This window comes from Anas acuta, chromosome 12, assembly GCF_963932015.1.
Source record: "Anas acuta chromosome 12, bAnaAcu1.1, whole genome shotgun sequence".
Taxonomy (NCBI): Eukaryota; Metazoa; Chordata; class Aves; order Anseriformes; family Anatidae; genus Anas; species Anas acuta.
In genome coordinates, this window is record NC_088990.1 from 2,730,577 (window position 1) to 2,747,704 (window position 17,128).

The 17,128-nt window shown below is 46.9% G+C and overlaps 1 protein-coding gene, 1 long non-coding RNA gene and 1 other non-coding gene across 6 annotated transcripts in view; 2 read left to right on the forward strand and 1 right to left on the reverse strand.

The window, feature by feature from the left end:
* On the reverse strand, positions 1–15,874 carry RAB11A (RAB11A, member RAS oncogene family). The gene is made up of 5 exons (XM_068696395.1): positions 15,716–15,874; positions 9,179–9,374; positions 8,076–8,269; positions 7,548–7,628; positions 1–1,747 (listed from the first exon to the last, which is right to left on the reverse strand). Exons 1-5 carry the CDS (start codon positions 15,753–15,755, stop codon positions 1,608–1,610), a joined length of 651 nt encoding a protein of 216 aa, XP_068552496.1. The 5' UTR covers positions 15,756–15,874; the 3' UTR covers positions 1–1,607.
* Positions 15,861–17,128, forward strand: part of LOC137863331 (uncharacterized) — a 15,820-nt gene continuing 14,552 nt past the window's right edge. For 3 of the 4 annotated variants that reach the window (XR_011100869.1, XR_011100871.1, XR_011100870.1), the window contains exon 1: positions 15,861–16,598. This is a non-coding gene — a long non-coding RNA (uncharacterized lncRNA). The remainder of the gene's footprint in view (positions 16,599–17,128) is intronic. The other variant, XR_011100872.1, reaches the window with a different exon arrangement.
* TRNAQ-CUG (transfer RNA glutamine (anticodon CUG)) lies at positions 16,070–16,141 on the forward strand. Its single transcript has one exon. It is a non-coding gene; the product is annotated as a tRNA-Gln (tRNA).

Below are 17,128 nucleotides of genomic sequence, written 5' to 3' on the forward strand. Positions count from 1 at the left end.
TGAGTCGTCCCCTGTAATTCTTTATTAGAATCATGGATGAATATATTTTAAATCAATCTAAAAAAATAATGAATCAAGTTACAGTACATGCATAAAATACAAAGTAATTTACAAACAGATCAAAAGAGCATCTTCAGAACTAATACCAGGAGGAGAAATGGATTAAATAAAACGAGTGACCGACTACAGCAATGCCTTCCGTGTGCCTTACACATCATGAGCACCGCAAGACAGAAAGGTTGGGTAAGAAATGCAGCTGGTAGTGCCTACCCAAATTTGGATGTTCCAAGTGGGTCATATCAGAGTTTGAGAAACAGCCCCTACAATTAGCTTCCCGTCATTGTATAAACAACTGCAGGCATTTATACAACAAACAGCTCTTAAATCCAGTAGAAATCCAGTGCCAAAAGCCCCCAAATCTTAATATTAATGGCATGTTTGGGAATAGCACAGCCTGTGTAATACGCAGTGGTTTCAGAGTGTAGCGACAGAAGGCACAGTTCATGTATCCCTGAACAAGCTAATTGAACGGATGATTTGTACTGAGCAGACTACAGAATGAATGCATCCAATGGGAAATACTCCAGATGTTTTTTTGTTAAAGATCATGTACCAAGCCATTGGAATCATTGAAAAATACTGGATGAAACAGAACTGAAAACTAAGACCAGGTTGTAGAAGTTACTGATTCATCAACTCTAGCATTTGAATATATTAACATGTGTGGCATGTACTAATCTATGTGATATGCAGTGTGACAACACCCTTCAAGTCTGTGTGCCATGAAAGGAAAAAGGCATCCTCAAATCCTGATACCACCGGCACTGTGGAGGCCAAGTCTCAGGCAACACAAAATCACACTGCAGGTTCCAGTGTTAGAGCGACCCTCAGCCAGCCACACAGCTCGTGCTTTAGCTCGTGCTTTTCCTTACTTCACCGGAGGCACCTCACACGGAGTCCCACCAGCCTCTCCCCGGCCAGCCTCCAGCAGCACTGCCTCACACCACAGCCTCCTTTGCAGCGGGTGCCAAACCACAAAAGCTCATTCACAGGTAGCAAGAACCCTGCTGCTTGTTTGCAAGAAATTCTCTTCCCCCCCATAATATTCTATAGAAAATCCTCAACTTGACAATCTGAAGATGTAGCCAAAAACATTTAGCTTTACATTAAAATTGCACTTCAGAGCAACAGGCATTTCATCAAGCTTTAGATGCAGTATACAACACCTTAAGACAAGGAAAAGATCTCCTGCCCAGAGATATTTTCCTAGGTATCCTGACACTAATTGTTTTGCGAGGAGCAGAATAACATCTTCAAGTGCTCACTAAATGTGTCTGCGCTCTGTCTAGCAGGCATCACATTGGAAAGAGATCAGTTCGGTTCCAAACAATGTACTGAACCAAAACCGACAAGTCGGAGTTGGGAAAATACTGCAGCCACGTAGAAGCAAGAGATTTATAAACAACAAAATCAAAGTGGTTAAGACATGGAGAAATTCAGAAGTAAGCAGTAACTGAACACGAGAAAGTAACCACAAGAATTACAAATATATTTAAATCTTGGACCTGGGGAATATACACAGCCTTTTAGGAAAGAATGAACATTTCTTATATATTCTGACAGCACTGCATCTTTGGTTTGTTTTCAGTGGTTGGAGGGACATGAATGGGAACCACATTGTTGCTTGGAGACATATCATTTTCACGTCTGTCGGACATTTGCTTCTGGGAAACAATACGATAGATCTCTGGAAGATGAGAAAGAGCTCGTCATTACGCATATGCAAAACAGCACCAGAAAGTTCATGTCTGGGGAAACCAAGCATCAAACAGAGCAAAGATTCCCCATACTTTTGGGACTATATAGGTAATGCAAGGCAGCTTCCACAAGATGTTCATTATATCTTCTGTATTCATAAGTTAAAATATCTTTGTGAAACAAATTACTTCTTTTATAACTGCTTTATTCCCCTTTACATAAAAACAAAAAAAAAAATTGCTGGATTCTGCATATTTACTAAGAATCAGAAGCTATGCCATCAATTCCTTGTCATCATTCTTAAGGCTCTGAGGAGACTGTTAGAGCAGGCCAGCTTTGGAACTGCAGAGGAGAAATATGGAGTCCAAAGAAATCCCAGCACAAATTAAGAGAGCGCAGGAGAGGCACAGAAGTTTAACCTAACACGCTGCCAAGTCCACACCTGCACTGAAAGCCTTGCCCAGTTTCCTGGGATTAGTTAGTGGCCGATGGTGTGTGTTGAACATAAACTCAGAGTAGACACAAAACCACTCGCTTCAGCTGCGTATGAAAGTATGAGGTGCAAGCACTTCACCTCAGAAAGGAAATAAAGCACACCAGAAATAGAGCATGAGGAATTCACTTGCAAATTCAAGTTCTAAACCATTAAAAAAAAAAAGCTTGTTAAACCTCAGTTTAACAAAAAAGTTAAGTGTTTCAGTTTCAGGAAAAAAAAAGCCTACCCTGAAGTGACAACATCAGAGGAGCCCAAGAGAACGGCGCGCTGGCAGGGGACAGCAGCAGCGCCAAGAGGCTGAGCCCAGAGAGCAGGGCTGATGCCCACACCCTGTCTGCATGCTGCAGCTCCCTGCCCTGCTGGGACGCTCCAGATAAGCTCAGGTCGCTGAAGAAGAGGGTGCCTGCACTCCATCCCTGCTGCAGGGCACTGCTCACAAATAACTGGTGAAACACGGCAAAGGTTCGAGTTCATTCAGAGGTCTGAGGTCCTTCATCAGCCGGGTAACGATGTCCCCAGCACCTTGTCTGGCCTCAGACCAAGAAAAGCTTCTTTCCCACCAGAAATTCATCATTAGTGAGTTGCCTTTGTTCCGAATTTTAATGAGCTGCTGCTTAGTGCACATCCTGACATCATTTCAGTACTGGAAATTGAGCAATCTCATGCAGAGAAGTCATCCACGCTGCCAAGGGCTGGTCACAAGCTACTTGCTTGCCTGGATGGCAACGAGACCTGGTGGCACTAAGGAGCTAAAAAGGGTTCCTGATGTACAAGGCTTGCAAACCTTACCCTTGATGCAACAAACCCTGATTTAAGCTGCTGTTACAAACAGGCTGAGTGCTCCCCAGGAAGACTAAGAGCAGGGCTGCACACATCCATGCAGCTGCTCACCACGAAGTAATTTCTCACACAGAGCCTGCACTCTATCTACGGGCTGTGCGAGGAGCTATAATCTTTGCAGGTGGTGCTGTGAGAGAACAATCTGCTGCTTGGGCCTCCAAAGAGGCAGCTTGGACTCAGAACAGGACAGCATTCAGTTATGGTCAGGTCACAGATCAACCCAACAAGAGCTGCAAACGTACAAGAGGATTTTCTGATGTCACCCTTGCTGATGTCCACTGTTCTTTCCAACAGTCTTCCACGTGAGCACCTTCACAGGCTGACCCTGGAGCATGTACATGGTGGTGGAGGGAGCACAGCTGGAGGAGATCTGCTCTGCTTTCTGCAAGGTTTCTGCTCCACTTCACTGCCCCAGCTCAGGGTGAGCAGCCAGCTGACCCCCAGCTAAGCACTGCCTGTCCCTATTCAACAGCAGGTTGCCTGTGTTACTGGAAGCTCTCTAGTAGCACGTTCAGCAGCAGCAGTTCTGTTTTCCACAGAACTTCCTAAACAAGTTCATACCAGTCCCTAACACGAGCTGTCACACGCTTCCTCCACCCCTGTGAGCAATGACTCGCCACCAGGGTGTCCTCTGCGTAATACCCTCATCTCGAAGCAAAGATCTACAGGGCTGCTCACTGAAGTCTTAAAAATAATCTTAACAGCACTGATTTCTCTGCTGATAGAGCGTCCATTCCTTCTGACTGTGGGAATGTATTTCCAGCCGATCCCCACTCCCTGACAGCCCTGCAAGGACGTTTAGCAGCAGCGCTGCTCAAATCAACTCGAAGCAGCCCCATTTATTTTTGTTGCTCACTGCCACCTCTCCCTCCTCTGTGGTTACAAACCTTTGTGCAGACACAGCATGCTGCCCTAGATGAAAGCCTGAACAGCTAAATACTGCCTTGCCCTGGCTCAGCCGCACACTCTTTCACCACACATAGTTGTGTTGGTGTGATAGAGGAGGTGGGAACAGCTTCAACCTGCTCTTCCTGGGGCAAAATGCCCAGAGGCAAAGCCTCCACTCAAACTGGTCTGCACCAAGGAACGCCAGGCTAATGAAGACGTGCACTTTTTAATGAAGACACTACACTTTATGCTCTGCTCAGTAACTGAATGAGACCTTATTAAGAGCACATTCGGCAGAATGCATCACTGCATAATTGGTAACCATGTGAGACAGGCCTTGTGGTGTAAGAGCTGGGGAAAAAAAGGCACTGCTGTCTAGGAGGAGCTTGCCCAGTCCTCGGCTCCTCAAGCAGCCCTAGTGCTTCATTCATTTTCAGGTGTACAGAGCTAACGAGAGGAAATCCCTACATTTCTTACTGTTAACGCTCTGTGATGGTGTTTCCTTGGAGATGGGATTCCTTCGAGACGAAACCACGGCAGAACGCGCTGTGGGAACAGAGGCGGCACTGAGCGAGGCAGGGAGCGGAGGCTGCCTCGGGTTTACTTTAAGGATGCTTTATCCTGCTGTGAATGCTCAGAGGGGATGGGATTAAAACACCAGTCTCTCTCGTTTGCCAGATAATACAAAGCAGCTTTGTGCACACAGGAATCAGCCCCTGAAGTCTAGACATCTCACAAGAGAGGAACTTGGACAGGGACCATTACCCTAAGCCACAGAGGAAAAGGTCCCCAAAACCTCACATGGTATGCACAAATCTAGCGGGCTTCCTGTATGAACAGATACACCACCTGCCAAGAATCCCTTATAACACAGCGAGAGGAAAGAAAAGCTTTCTTCCCCTGCTTCCACCCATAGCAGGAGATCACACTCACTCAGGCTGTGCTAACTATGATGGATTCATGTTTCCTGCACCCAGAACCATCTATTCAAGGCGGCTTCATGTGAGAATCTAGGCGTGAATATGCTTAACAGGGACCTGCTGCACCTCCAGGGGAAGGACTCTAACAAGTTTCCCTCAGTGTCCCAACCAGACCAGCTTCACTAGGGCTGGAGAAGAAAGGAGTTTCACTACAGACCCCAATCACACCACCCTGTCCGGGAAAGATGTAAGAGCTGTGTGAAAGGCATCACGAGCAGCCTAGGATGTCTCTGCGGTGCTGTTCCCAGCAGAGCAAGTACTAGCAGAGCTGGTACAGCAGCATGCCCTGCCCCTTCTTCTGTCAACCTCCTCCACTTGCAGCCTGTGGCAAAGCCTGCTGGCTTTATCAACTTCCTTCTTCAAAGGAGAGCATTCCACCCTCCAGCACTACGCTTAGAGGCAACCTTGCCAAACACAGACAGGCTATCCATGATTCTGCAGGGTCACTCTGAAAACCACATTCCTCGGATGACTGCTCCCCTCTTTCCTTCAAAGCAAATCATTAACAGAAAAAGCCAGCTGTGAAGTGTTATCGAGAAGTTTACTGGCAGAACATTCGTCCTTTGCATGCCAGTCACAGCAGAGATGTAGGCAACCTGCTGCTAATGCATTATTTACTTCATCTTTATCTCCCTGAAACAGGAGCTGGTGTCTGGAGTGAGCCACATGCCCACTAATCAGCAGAAGCATTTCTTCCAGCACAGTTGAACCAGCCCCTCCTGAACGAGGATTCTGTCCGCATGCCCAAGAGCTCTTTCCCCAAAACGCTGTCACAGCAACACGCAGGGAGCACTGACGTTTGTGGAAAAGCAACAGCTCCAACAATCTGTCAGAGTCCGCTGAGGTCTAGTTTTAATCCCTTGCTCTCCCATTACAGCCTGCTCTCCCTTACAGAAAAATTAAACCAGAAAAAAAATCAAACCTTGGCTAATTAGAATCCAAAATAACTTCTGGAATAAAAGGTGCCATTGGAAGCATGTGAGGAGAGATAAAGAAACAGCCTAGCCTGTGCCCAAGAGGTAAACTGCTTCCCCATGGCAACAGCAGTATGTCATATCTGAGTGTCACACAGTTCTGCAGAAACAAGGCAGCAGCCCAGGGCATGCAGCAAACTTCCCTCTTCTTCAGCCATCGCTGTTAGGGAACAGAGCAGTCCACGAGGAGACCGGGGGCAGCTGGATGATCAGTTTATATTGCATATGACAGCCTGACAGCCACCTTGGGAGGGGATAAATGTCTGATGTATTTCCAGATTTGTTTTTATTAGTGCTGGTGCTGAACAGGCATGAAAGTTAAATAACTAATCTTTACCCAAGAGCCCTGATCCCCCCTGAAAACTCTAAGAGCAGGCAGCAAGGCTGCTCTATACTACACACAGCACGTTTAGCCAGAACCTGACCTCACAGTTCAGTGTAGGTGCCCCTGAGAGGAGAGGGAGTAACAAGGATACGCTTAAAGAAAGAAGTTTGGGGTTTTAGCAGTTACAAGCAAGCAGTAAAGATGTGCTTCTCCTGAAATATCCATGCCTGAATTCACAAGCAATTTTGACACAACTGACTTTACATAGAGGAATAAAACAGTAAAACCATCAGGCATCACATTCAGCCACTCCTTTGTCGCCCACCCTCTTATGGCATCATTACTGAGTCATGAGGAAGTAAATGTATAAACATAACTGCTCTTTTTTCAGAAATTGTGCAAAGCTGAATTACAACTGAATGATTAGACTGAAGTTAAAAGGGAACCACATGGGTTGGCTAAAGAGGAAACTAACTCAAGCTCTAGTCCCACCACGGCGTGAAAGCAGTGAGATGACACATCCCTATGCACTGTTTGTCTGTCTGACATTGACACATTTACATTTTTTGTTAGTATATAGCCAGGAACACCACTGTTTAGGAACCCACTGTAAAAACAGAAAAGAACCAGAACCCTATTACAATTAAGGGTAGGGAAAAAAAAACACAGATGGATACAGGAAGAAAGCCTGTAGCAGGAAATACTCCAACTGCCTATGAATTCTCTCTCATCACTGCTAAAGAATTTCAGACAACTCAGAAAAAATGCTTTGTATTTTTATTACAGCAGTAACTTCCTAGCTGCCTCCTCCCCTGCATGTTCCATTATAGCTAACTAATTTGTTATGGTACGTTTTCAAAAGTCTCAATTACCTGCCAAAATGAAAAAAAAACACTAATCTAACTACATGAACAAAACTACAACACAACCAGGTGCCAATGCCACAGAAGGGAGATGTTTTGCCTATCAAATAGAGGGTTTAAAGAAAAAGGAAGTACTTGATCCACAGAGCATAAAGACTGTAGCACTCACTGCCATTGCATACTACAAAGGTCGAAAGTCCAGCCAGGACCATTAAAGGCAGTGACAGTGACTATCCTGTGCTCTGGAGTCACAGATGAGCAGTGCTGCTCAAAGGAAGGACCAAATGGATTCCAAACGTAATGGTTGTGAAGGGCGATTAAATACAATTTTAAACATTTTATAGGCAAAGAACTGCCTATTTTATCATATCTGAGCAGTGTCCTGCCCTTCCTCCTCAAAACAGAAAGCAATGGATGACTCACCTGTCAGAATAGTCTGGAAAGCTGCTTCCACATTTGTAGAGTCTAAAGCAGATGTCTCGATAAATGACAAACCATTCTTCTCTGTGTGGACAGAAACATTATAATTAGAGGAGTGCAGAACATTTATCTCCCATCTGGAAGAACTTCTGTACAAGCCAATGTGTGTGGTGTTGCTGATGAGATGCATGGATACCAAAAAAAGTAAAAGTTGTGGTGTTTTCCCCTTACGTGGTATGAGAGCAGCGCCACCCAACAGCAACAACAATTTACACTCAGCCTCAGGCACAGGGATGAGTGCTGCACTGCTTTTAGGCATATCCTGATGCATCACTGGAAGTGAGAATTTAGTGCACCTTCAAGAAATATGCAGGGAAACTTCCTGGATCTTGTTTTAACCTCGTCACATTACTCCACCTCCCAGTATGTTGTGGCAGCTTATTTAGCAGGGCTAGCTGTATCAGGGGAATACATGTCTACCTGCAGGCAGACATCCTCACTCACCCAGAAATTTATTTTGATTTCACCAACCTGCAAAAGCTCTGGCTTCATCTGTAGGGACTGCTCTCAGGTGGCGCAAGTCACTCTTGTTTCCCACCAGCATGATCACAATATTGCTGTCAGCGTGGTCTCTCAGCTCCTTCAGCCATCGCTCCACGTTCTCGTAGGTGAGGTGCTTCGCGATGTCGTACACCAGTAAGGCCCCTACAGCACCTCGATAGTACCTGCGGGCAAAGAGATGCATTAGAGAACCTGCAAAGAACATCATGATTAAAAGTGACAAGTTAATAATAGCTACACCCCTTACTGCACAGACAGCTATATAAAAAATATCTAAGCATGATACGTGGGACTTGAAGCAGTGGAAGTAAAGCATCCTGATTAGGGTATGCCACAGAACCACCTGAGCAGCCAGGCAAGCTCAGAGTCTGGTGGGGAACCCTGCACCCCATGCTTCTGGGGGGAACCCTGCACCCAAAAATTAAGCCCTGGGATCTGCAAGGAGCTCCTGTCACCTTCAGCCTCTGACCCACTCCTGGAAAAGTCTTCCCCACCCACCATTGTGGGTGCAGTACGGGCACAGCCCAGGGCGACAGGAAGACTTAAGAGTGACTCACAGGATCATAAAAATATCAGCCTGATCTAGTCCCTTTATGAATGGCCCCAGCTGGTCCGCTTTCAGACCAGAGAGGCACAGTTACACAGAAAAGAAGCAGGTTGTGTTCTCCCATCCCACAATTACCTCCAGCTTTACTTAAATCCAGCTTTTGCTATGCTGTTTTTTCAATTAAATAAGCACGTAAAGCGAGCAGTATGTCTGGTCATAGGTCACCACTGATAAAACCTCCACAATTACAGCTGTTACTTTATCAATGGCTTGCATTTAAATTAACCTAGAATGCTTTCAGAGCTTTCAGAGATTCAAAATGCCCCCAGTAACCTATCAGGGCAGCACTGAGAGGTAGATCAACTTTGTGCAGAGCCCTACTTCTGGACAGAAAAATATTCAAGCTTCCTTCCCCCACACGTTGTGGATATTACATGACAAAATAAAAACCTTTGTATGTGTTTGAGGAATTAGAAGGGCCTAATGTCGACCCCTCTGAGCTTCAGCTGCACAGGCTGCCACTTACGCGGATGTTATAGCGCGGTATCGCTCCTGCCCTGCTGTGTCCCATATCTGAGCCTTGATCGTCTTCCCATCAACTTGAATGCTTCTTGTTGCAAACTCTACTCCAATGGTGCTTTTGCTCTCCAAGTTAAACTCATTGCGAGTGAATCGAGACAGGAGGTTACTCTTGCCTACTCCAGAGTCTCCAATGAGCACAACTACAAGAAAGAAATGACATCAGAATTAGATTCCAGGTGTACACCATCTATTGACAATCACCTACAATGAGCACATTCATTTTCCAGAACAAAGAAAGAAGGAAGAAGAATAGCAAAGCCACCCCTCTTGTCACAAGTCTATTGTCCAAGCCCTGAGATTTCCAGAGAACCAGAGCTGCCACATTCACCAGCACGTGGAACAGACTTCAGACTTGACTTTTAGTAGTTACATTTCAATCTCCTTTGCATTGAATCATATACCTCCTCCAGGAGAACTGCACATGGCAGTCAAAAAAAGTACAAAAGTCCCTTCCCAGCTGGCCTTGACTCATCACAGTGCTGAGTGAACTAAGAGGAAGGATGCAGCCATGCTTGACGAGAGGTTGACAGAAGGTGTAAAGTCCAGTTGGGACAGGAAGAAAAGCATCACGAGGATTCCTCGCACCCATCCCACGGTGCTGAGCTGAAAGGGACGAGCTTGAGCCCGACCTGAAACCCGCTACCAAGACGCAGGAATTTCAGCCAGGCCCGAGCTGCGTCCCACCCTGAGTCACACCAGCAGCAGCTCCCCTGGGTGACCTTCAGATAAGGTACTGAGCAGATAACAGAAGGAAATGGAGGACAAAGAGGATGAGTAAGACCCTTGAGAAGCAAGGCTGATAACCTTTGTGCTCTGCAGTGCACCAGGCCAGCACAAGCAAAATAGTCGACACTTGGGTGACAAAAAAAGAGCATGGAGGTGCTTGTTTTGAGAAAACAAACACTTGCTCAGTAACATACATCATTTAAACTTGCAACACAGTGTTAAATATGCTGTGTGATACAACAGAAGAATGAGTCCACTGATGTGAGGAGTGAGTCTCAGTCTAGCAGCACAAACCCTCGCATCTTTTGCTGCATCACACAGCAGACACCACCTTCTATTTAAATAATGCACAACAGCTCTGACAAATGGGATTTTCCCTGACTGTAAGAGCTGAGAAGCACCTTTTAAAAAAAAAACCCTCCATAAAATGAAAACTGCAGCAAACGCTAGCTTCAAATAGTCTTTTAGAGAATACCTCATCAAAACAAACATCTTCCCAGCTTCCCCTGCCAGCTGACTCAGCAAGCAGCCAGCCAAGCTACAGAAGCTGCACAAAGCACAGCGGCCCTGTTAACCACTTCTGTTTACGAGGATCACAGGCAGGTAGGTGGCATGCACCTGGACCGAATGCAAGTAAGACTCCACTCTCCTAAAGGACAGGTCAGCACGGTTTGGTGGCAGCAAACAGCTTTGCTGGCACAGAGGATGCCAGGCGGTAATAAACTTCGTGCAGGGGACGAGACACCCAATTATACCATCACCGCCTGGCAAGCTGCCACAGTTTTCCCTCTTTCGCCAGCAAACAAGATCTTCAGAACTCCTGCGGCAGGTTCAGGTTTTAGATGACATCACGTTTGCATTCGCTGGGACGCGTTACGAGCAGCAAGTTCCTGGGAGGCTTGAGTCGCTCAGTCCCACGGTCACCCCTGTTAGCTGTGCCAGGGGCTGAAAGCTTCTCTACACGAAGAAAGCAATCCACACACATCATCCCGTTTCTCCCAGCAGGCTGCATCATACGCCTGCTAAGTATTACCCTCAAGTATTTTCGTTGCTCAGTGCATATTTCAAAGCAGAGCTCTCAGCCATTCAAAAATAGACTGGTCCTTTTAATTCCTCTACCAAGTTTTTTTTTCCTCACCTTGTCTGAATCCCACGCTGCTTATGTTCTGAACGGCTTCCAGCACCAGATTAATATGTCCCAATTAAAAGGGGGAAATATTTCACTTTCCTCCTTGAAGCCAGCTATTTCCTCTACTTAATTGGGCCACTGCAGCTCGTCTCGAGCACGGACACGGGAACAGCTTGCAGTGTCAGCGGGCTGCTAGGACTCCTCACACTTTCTGTATTTCTGCCAGTCCAGAGAACACCACTCTCTGAATATAATTATGAGCTGAAACAGCTTTAACAGTCACCCAAATTGTATTAGTTTTCATTTTGCTTTTCTTACCAAACCACCTCAGTCTGGTATTTCATACTCTGCTGTATTCCCGTGTCCCATATTCTCAGCACAGCGATGCAGAAGGAGTGGCTGAGTCCCCCTCTGACCATCCCAGGCAAATAGTTCCTGGGAGAGAACCGACGGTATCTAGTTCCACCTTAAAGCTAATTGTTCCTGCACACGCGCTTTTACTGGGCTTCTCTTCCAGAAACTCACTCCTAATGGTTAGAAATTGCCTTCTAATTTTCAGAAGAAATTAGCGGTCAGCTGATAGCGGTGTTCATGTGCCAGCACTGTCCATTAGCTTATTAGTTTCTTCTCCCAGTGGTGTTTACACTGTTCTGGGTATTTAGAGAAAGCAACCACATCTCCTCAGTCTTGTTCTACCACCTAAGCGAGCCAACCTCTCCAGTGTTTCCTTACAGACTGCCCATTTTCGCCAGACGACCCCCATAAAAGTCCTTTAATTTCTCTCCCAAGCAGCAAGGACTGCATCCAGCGTTCTAGGTGAGATCTCATTGCTGACGCATACGAGGATTTTAATATTTCTGTCCCTAACAGAAACACCTTGTGCTGGAATTAACGCTTCCTGCGAGTCCCCAGGCACAAAACCTCACACTGTGAATCCTGTCTCACTGGGGGAACTGCTGTCCTTCCTCATCATCAAGCAGGTCTTCCAGTAGCACACTCCAGCTTTCTTCTGTACCCCTCAGCTTTGCACCACCAGCACATTCCTTCTCCTTCACTACACCAGCACTGGAAGGACTTACTCACCCTCTTCACCACGTGCAACAATGCACCTTAACACAATGCATTTAACAAGCTAACTCAGCACTGGAGAGGTTTAAGACGAGTATTTGGTGGACAAAAAGAACATCATGAAGTCCATGCAACTGCATGAATTTCATTCTGTAATTCCCGTTTTATTTCTGCAGAAGGCCAAAATAAGAACTCCACTTCGTAAGCTGCTTGAGAAGCAATTTATAGACTTATTAATTTTTCACAAACATTCCAGCACTCTCAATTTTTATTTCTGATAAAACTCTAATTTAATTAAAGTGTTTTCTGAGAATTTCAACTAGCTCACGAAGTACGTAATTGACAAGCTCATCAGGTTGAAAATAGAAATCCCAGCACTACCAGCTCACATTGTGAAACAACCTTTACCGCAGACAAGCGGCACGTTACACAATTTAAGCCATGCAGACTAGCACTACGGGATTACTATGTCTGAAAACTCTTTTATCTGCACTGAACTCTGCTATAAAGCAGCATACAAATTAAGAGCCTGTACGCATTTCCATGACACCCACAAGAACCTGCTGAACACCTCTTCCAGCCCACGTAAATTGGGGTTTAAAGGAAACGTGCAGAAGATGACCTGATTGCACATCTTCTGGGCAGCTGGCAACAAACCTAACATGACCATACCTAATATCCATCGTCCTCCTCACCTGCACCTTCTGCTTCATCCACCCATTTCGTGTCCCAGAGAACTTTGGGGTAGGGCTCATTCACCTCCTGTACTTACTGCACACAATGCTCCAAGCACGACTGCAGTAACAGGGATAAGCAGGCGGGTTTGTTAGAGCACAAAAGGGCTTCCACATCTGGCAGAGTGACAGGCATAAACCCGTACCTGCCATGCAACGGTTTTCTTTACTGATTTCTATAAACAAAGCACAAAGAAAAAAGGCATTGTCTGAAAGCCAGACCAACAGGTCTGCCCAGCTTCAGTTTCCTTCAGCAAAGGAAAAAGGTGGAGGAATGAACCTGACACAGAGCAGGAAGCTGAACGAGCAGTTTCTCTAACAGTCAGCTGAATGTCACTGCAAGGCAGGTCTGTGTTCGGAAACGAGGAGGCTGACCCCAAATCCAAAGTTCCAGATGGTCAGGACACAAACCTAATCCTCTCGAGCTTTGTCCACAAAAAACACAGAAGACTTTTTCTACAAGCACTGTAGAAAACTAGTTAACTTTTGTTAACTACTTATCAACTTTAAGTCAGTCTGCCACTTGAATCAAACGGAGCTAAAAGTTTCTGCATGTAAGCCAGGTTAAATTATTAATTTACATCTTTACGTCACCATTATTTTTTCCTCCCATTAAAATTAGAGCAAGAGTCCCACAAAGGGGACTTCCAGACTTTCTGCTTCCTGAAGTGCAGTTCTGGGAACAGTAGGCACTGCTCCCTCAGCTGAACCCCAAAAGTATAGGGGAATACAAAGATCTGCATAGCTGGACAAGAAGAATTTACCTTACTAACCTTTTTTTTTTTTTAAGCTAGGCCTACCAGGCATTAACATACGCTAAAGCATTGCATGGAGTCAGGCGAGGGGCAGCTTGTGACAGGCACCGAGACCCAACTGTGCAGGGCACAGGGGGCTGCGATTCCAGCCGCCAGCAGATTTGGACACACCGCTGTTGGCAGTGGCTGACGGGACAAGAACAGGGGTCCTGCACAAACAGCCCAGCAGCAGCTTAGCTCAAGGACAGTAAGAGGCAGCTGGACCAGAGAATACCGCCCTGTTACTTTAGAGCACCTCAAAGCCCTGGTGAACTCAGTCCCACCATGTCCCTCTAGATCACAAACCCAGAAGAACTGGGACTGGATTAGGTGTCCAGACAGCCCAACACCCAGCCCAAGGGGCAGGACTGGTGCTGAGAAGCCCTGTGTAGAATAGAAAAGATCAGGGTGGCACTAAGCTTTGGCCCAGCAGCCCTCACCTCCAAATGAAGAAAATTAAAGCAGTGAGCAATATGGGTAAATAGGGAAAGAACATCTATCGTTTGTTGTAGTTCCACATCAGCTCAATAAAAGGGATGTGAGCCCATAAGATCTCTTCTGATTATTCAGATGCCCTTTTGCATCTTTTTAATTCCACAATGTCCCTTCAGAATGGGTACGCCTGTGCTGCCTACATTTCCCCTCAGGAGGCTCAAACGTTTGCTTAGCATTCCCCTTGAGTTCTCATTTCTTCTTTCAAGAGGATTTTTTTTTTTCCTTTTTTTTTTTTTTTTTAAAACCTACCACTGGTGTTTTTGGACAGTGCCTGGTGACGAGACAGCTCAATACCACAACAATTCCCAGCTCATTCCAGAGCAAGGACGCTTTGTTTTAAACAACCTCCGCTTTTGGACAGTTACAACTGTTTCCACAATTTGTGCAACTCCGCGTTTGCTGATGTTATTTCAGCTGCCAAATGAATTCCAGTTCAGAGATGCTGCACGAACTTCCTGCGGTCTGCTTTAACTTTGGAAAACCTGAATCACTCCTATCTTCATGGCACCATTTCCCTAGCATCCTCTGTGCTCCCAACAGCTTCCATAAACTATTCTACATGGTAAAAACCTTTCAGGGTGGCAGCCAATTAATCTAGCTTGGAATTTTTCTATACAAATGAATCCCAACTTTATTATTTCACAGTTATATACATAAGCAATCTAATAAAAGATAGCACCTCTCCCAAAAAGTTCCACATCACTGATATTTCCTCACAGCTAGAACAATAACTTACACAATCCTGTCAGGATATGGAGTGCTTTTGATAATTTGCACACAGGCCTGTAAAAGAAGTTGTTTGATGTGACTGAATTTGCGATCAGCAGGGCCTTTGCCAATGCTGCAAGGTGAGAAATGAGGCATTTCTTGGTACCTCTTGACCTGATCCCAATACCAGTATAGAAAACTGATCTGTAGTTAGTAATAACACCAATTTCCACATGGAAATTGGAGAAGACAGATGGCAAAAAATGTAATTCTTCAAAGCCATTAAAAGAACTTAATGGTACCAAGAAGATCACTGCTGTTCTGTACGATCCCTGTTAGCAGCAGTCTCTCTTTTTATTTTTAAGAAACATTTGGGCTGTGCTCCCAGTCAGCAGCCTGAATTTTTGGGTAGGCCTGTGTGGAGCCAGGCGCTGGGCTCCATGATCCTCGTGGGCGCCCACCAACTCGGGGATATTCTACCATTCTAGCATATATGACGCAATATTTTTGATAATTTGCCCATAGGTGTGTAAAAGAAGTTGTGTGACGTGACTACATTCGCGACCAGCACGGCCTCCGCCAACGCCTCAAGACGACCAAATTCCTGGGTGCCTCCCGACCTGATCCCAACGCCACCACAAACGCCCGATCTGCGGTTAGCAACATCGCCATTTTCCACACGGAAAATCGAGGAATCGCGGTTTTTGATGCCTGTTTTCCTCAGGCCACAGCCCCACACCCGCACCCCCCACACCCCCACAGCCCCACAGCCGCCGGTACCACAGCGGGAGCCCCCCCGTCGGGGCAGGGGCCGTGCCGGGCGGTACCTTTGAAGAGGTAATCGTACTCGTCGTCGCGGGTGCCCATGGTGAGGACGCCGAAAGCCGGGGACGGGCAGCGGGAGCCGGGCCCCTCCCTGCAGCCTCTTCCGTGCCTCTGCGCCCTCCCACAGCCGGCTCCTTCCGGAGCAGCCCCGAGCACTTCCAGGCCGCTTCTCCCTGCCCCGCCCGGCTTGAAAGGGGCGGTGAGGGGAGCTGTGAGGTGCCACGGCTCGGCCCGGTTGAGGCAGGGCGCTGAGGGGCAGCCCCGGGCTCGCCTCACAGCCGGGGGCAGCGGGAGGGAGCGGGCGACGGGTGCTGGGGAAGAACTAAGGGGCAGCCCGCGCGGGGAGTTGCCACAGCGGTTCCATGGTGTAATGGTTAGCACTCTGGACTCTGAATCCAGCGATCCGAGTTCAAATCTCGGTGGAACCTGTGGTGTTCTTTTTTTTTTTTTCCCTAGATTCTTTTGTGTGCCGTAACAATGGGCACGACGCTGCTTTCTCCGCTCCATTGTGGGCTTCTGAAGGAATGCACGCAGCTCATAACTTCTTTTGGTTGAATCTTTTACCCATCCAAGGCATGGGCACCATCCTCCCGCCATCGTGGGCCAGTGGCAACACCACAGGGGCTTCCTTCCACAGGGAGAAGGCCCCAGCGTGGTCTGCAGCCCCACCAAAACTGGGGTGGGTTAGCAGAATCCTCCAGGTGTCACAGCTCTGTCCACACCCAGGGCAAGAGCAGTGCTCAAAGCCAACAGCACTTGATACGGAGGCGTCTCTTGTGTATGAGGAATCAGCAAGCTCGTTGGGTTCATGAGGCACAAAACATTGCCTTAGGGACCGTGCAGAGGTGGCAGCAGGTGAAACACTGGTCTGAGACAACTGAAGAGGTAAGACTTGATGATTTTCTGTGGCACGGCCAAAGGAGAACATGGAAAAATACAGCAAAGTTAACCACTGAAGGAGGCGGAAGCAGAAAAAGACATATATATATATATATCTGTGTTTAGGTGGGGAAAACGTTTTTCTCTTCATCTGAAGAGAAATCAGTCCTGCCCCAGGGCAACTTGAAGAGGGAGGGTTCGCTCCCTCATGGTTTGCATCAGGATAGCCAGGTTTCTTCCCATTCCAGCACCCAGAGGAACAACAGGCCCCTGGCCCACCATGGCCCTGCTGCCCACTGGCTTCTCCGTCCTCAGAGCCAGTACCCCTCGTCTGCCCTGCGCCAGGAGAGATGTCAGCTTTGTTGTCGGCTTCCACTGGCACAGGCTGGAGGCCTAAATAGAAAGGATAAAAATAGCAGTGGTGCCCAGATGATTAAACCAAGGCCTTTAGACCTCACTTTGTTTCCAGCGGCTTGCCGCGAGCAGCGGCAGTATGTTAGCCATCTCGGCAGCCAGTGGCCACGTTGTCATTTCTG

What these genes read in the sequence shown, in the direction of transcription:
- RAB11A (XM_068696395.1), bottom strand. Translation starts at nt 15,755, where the DNA reads ATGGGCACCCGCGACGACGAGTACGATTACCTCTTCAAAG. An exon ending in TGAAGCCAGAGCTTTTGCAG is followed by an intron (nt 7,629 to 8,075) that starts GTTGGTGAAATC and finishes CTGTCCACACAG; the next exon opens with AGAAGAATGGTTTGTCATTT. An exon ending in TTTCCAGACTATTCTGACAG is followed by an intron (nt 1,748 to 7,547) that starts GTGAGTCATCCA and finishes CTCATCTTCCAG; the next exon opens with AGATCTATCGTATTGTTTCC.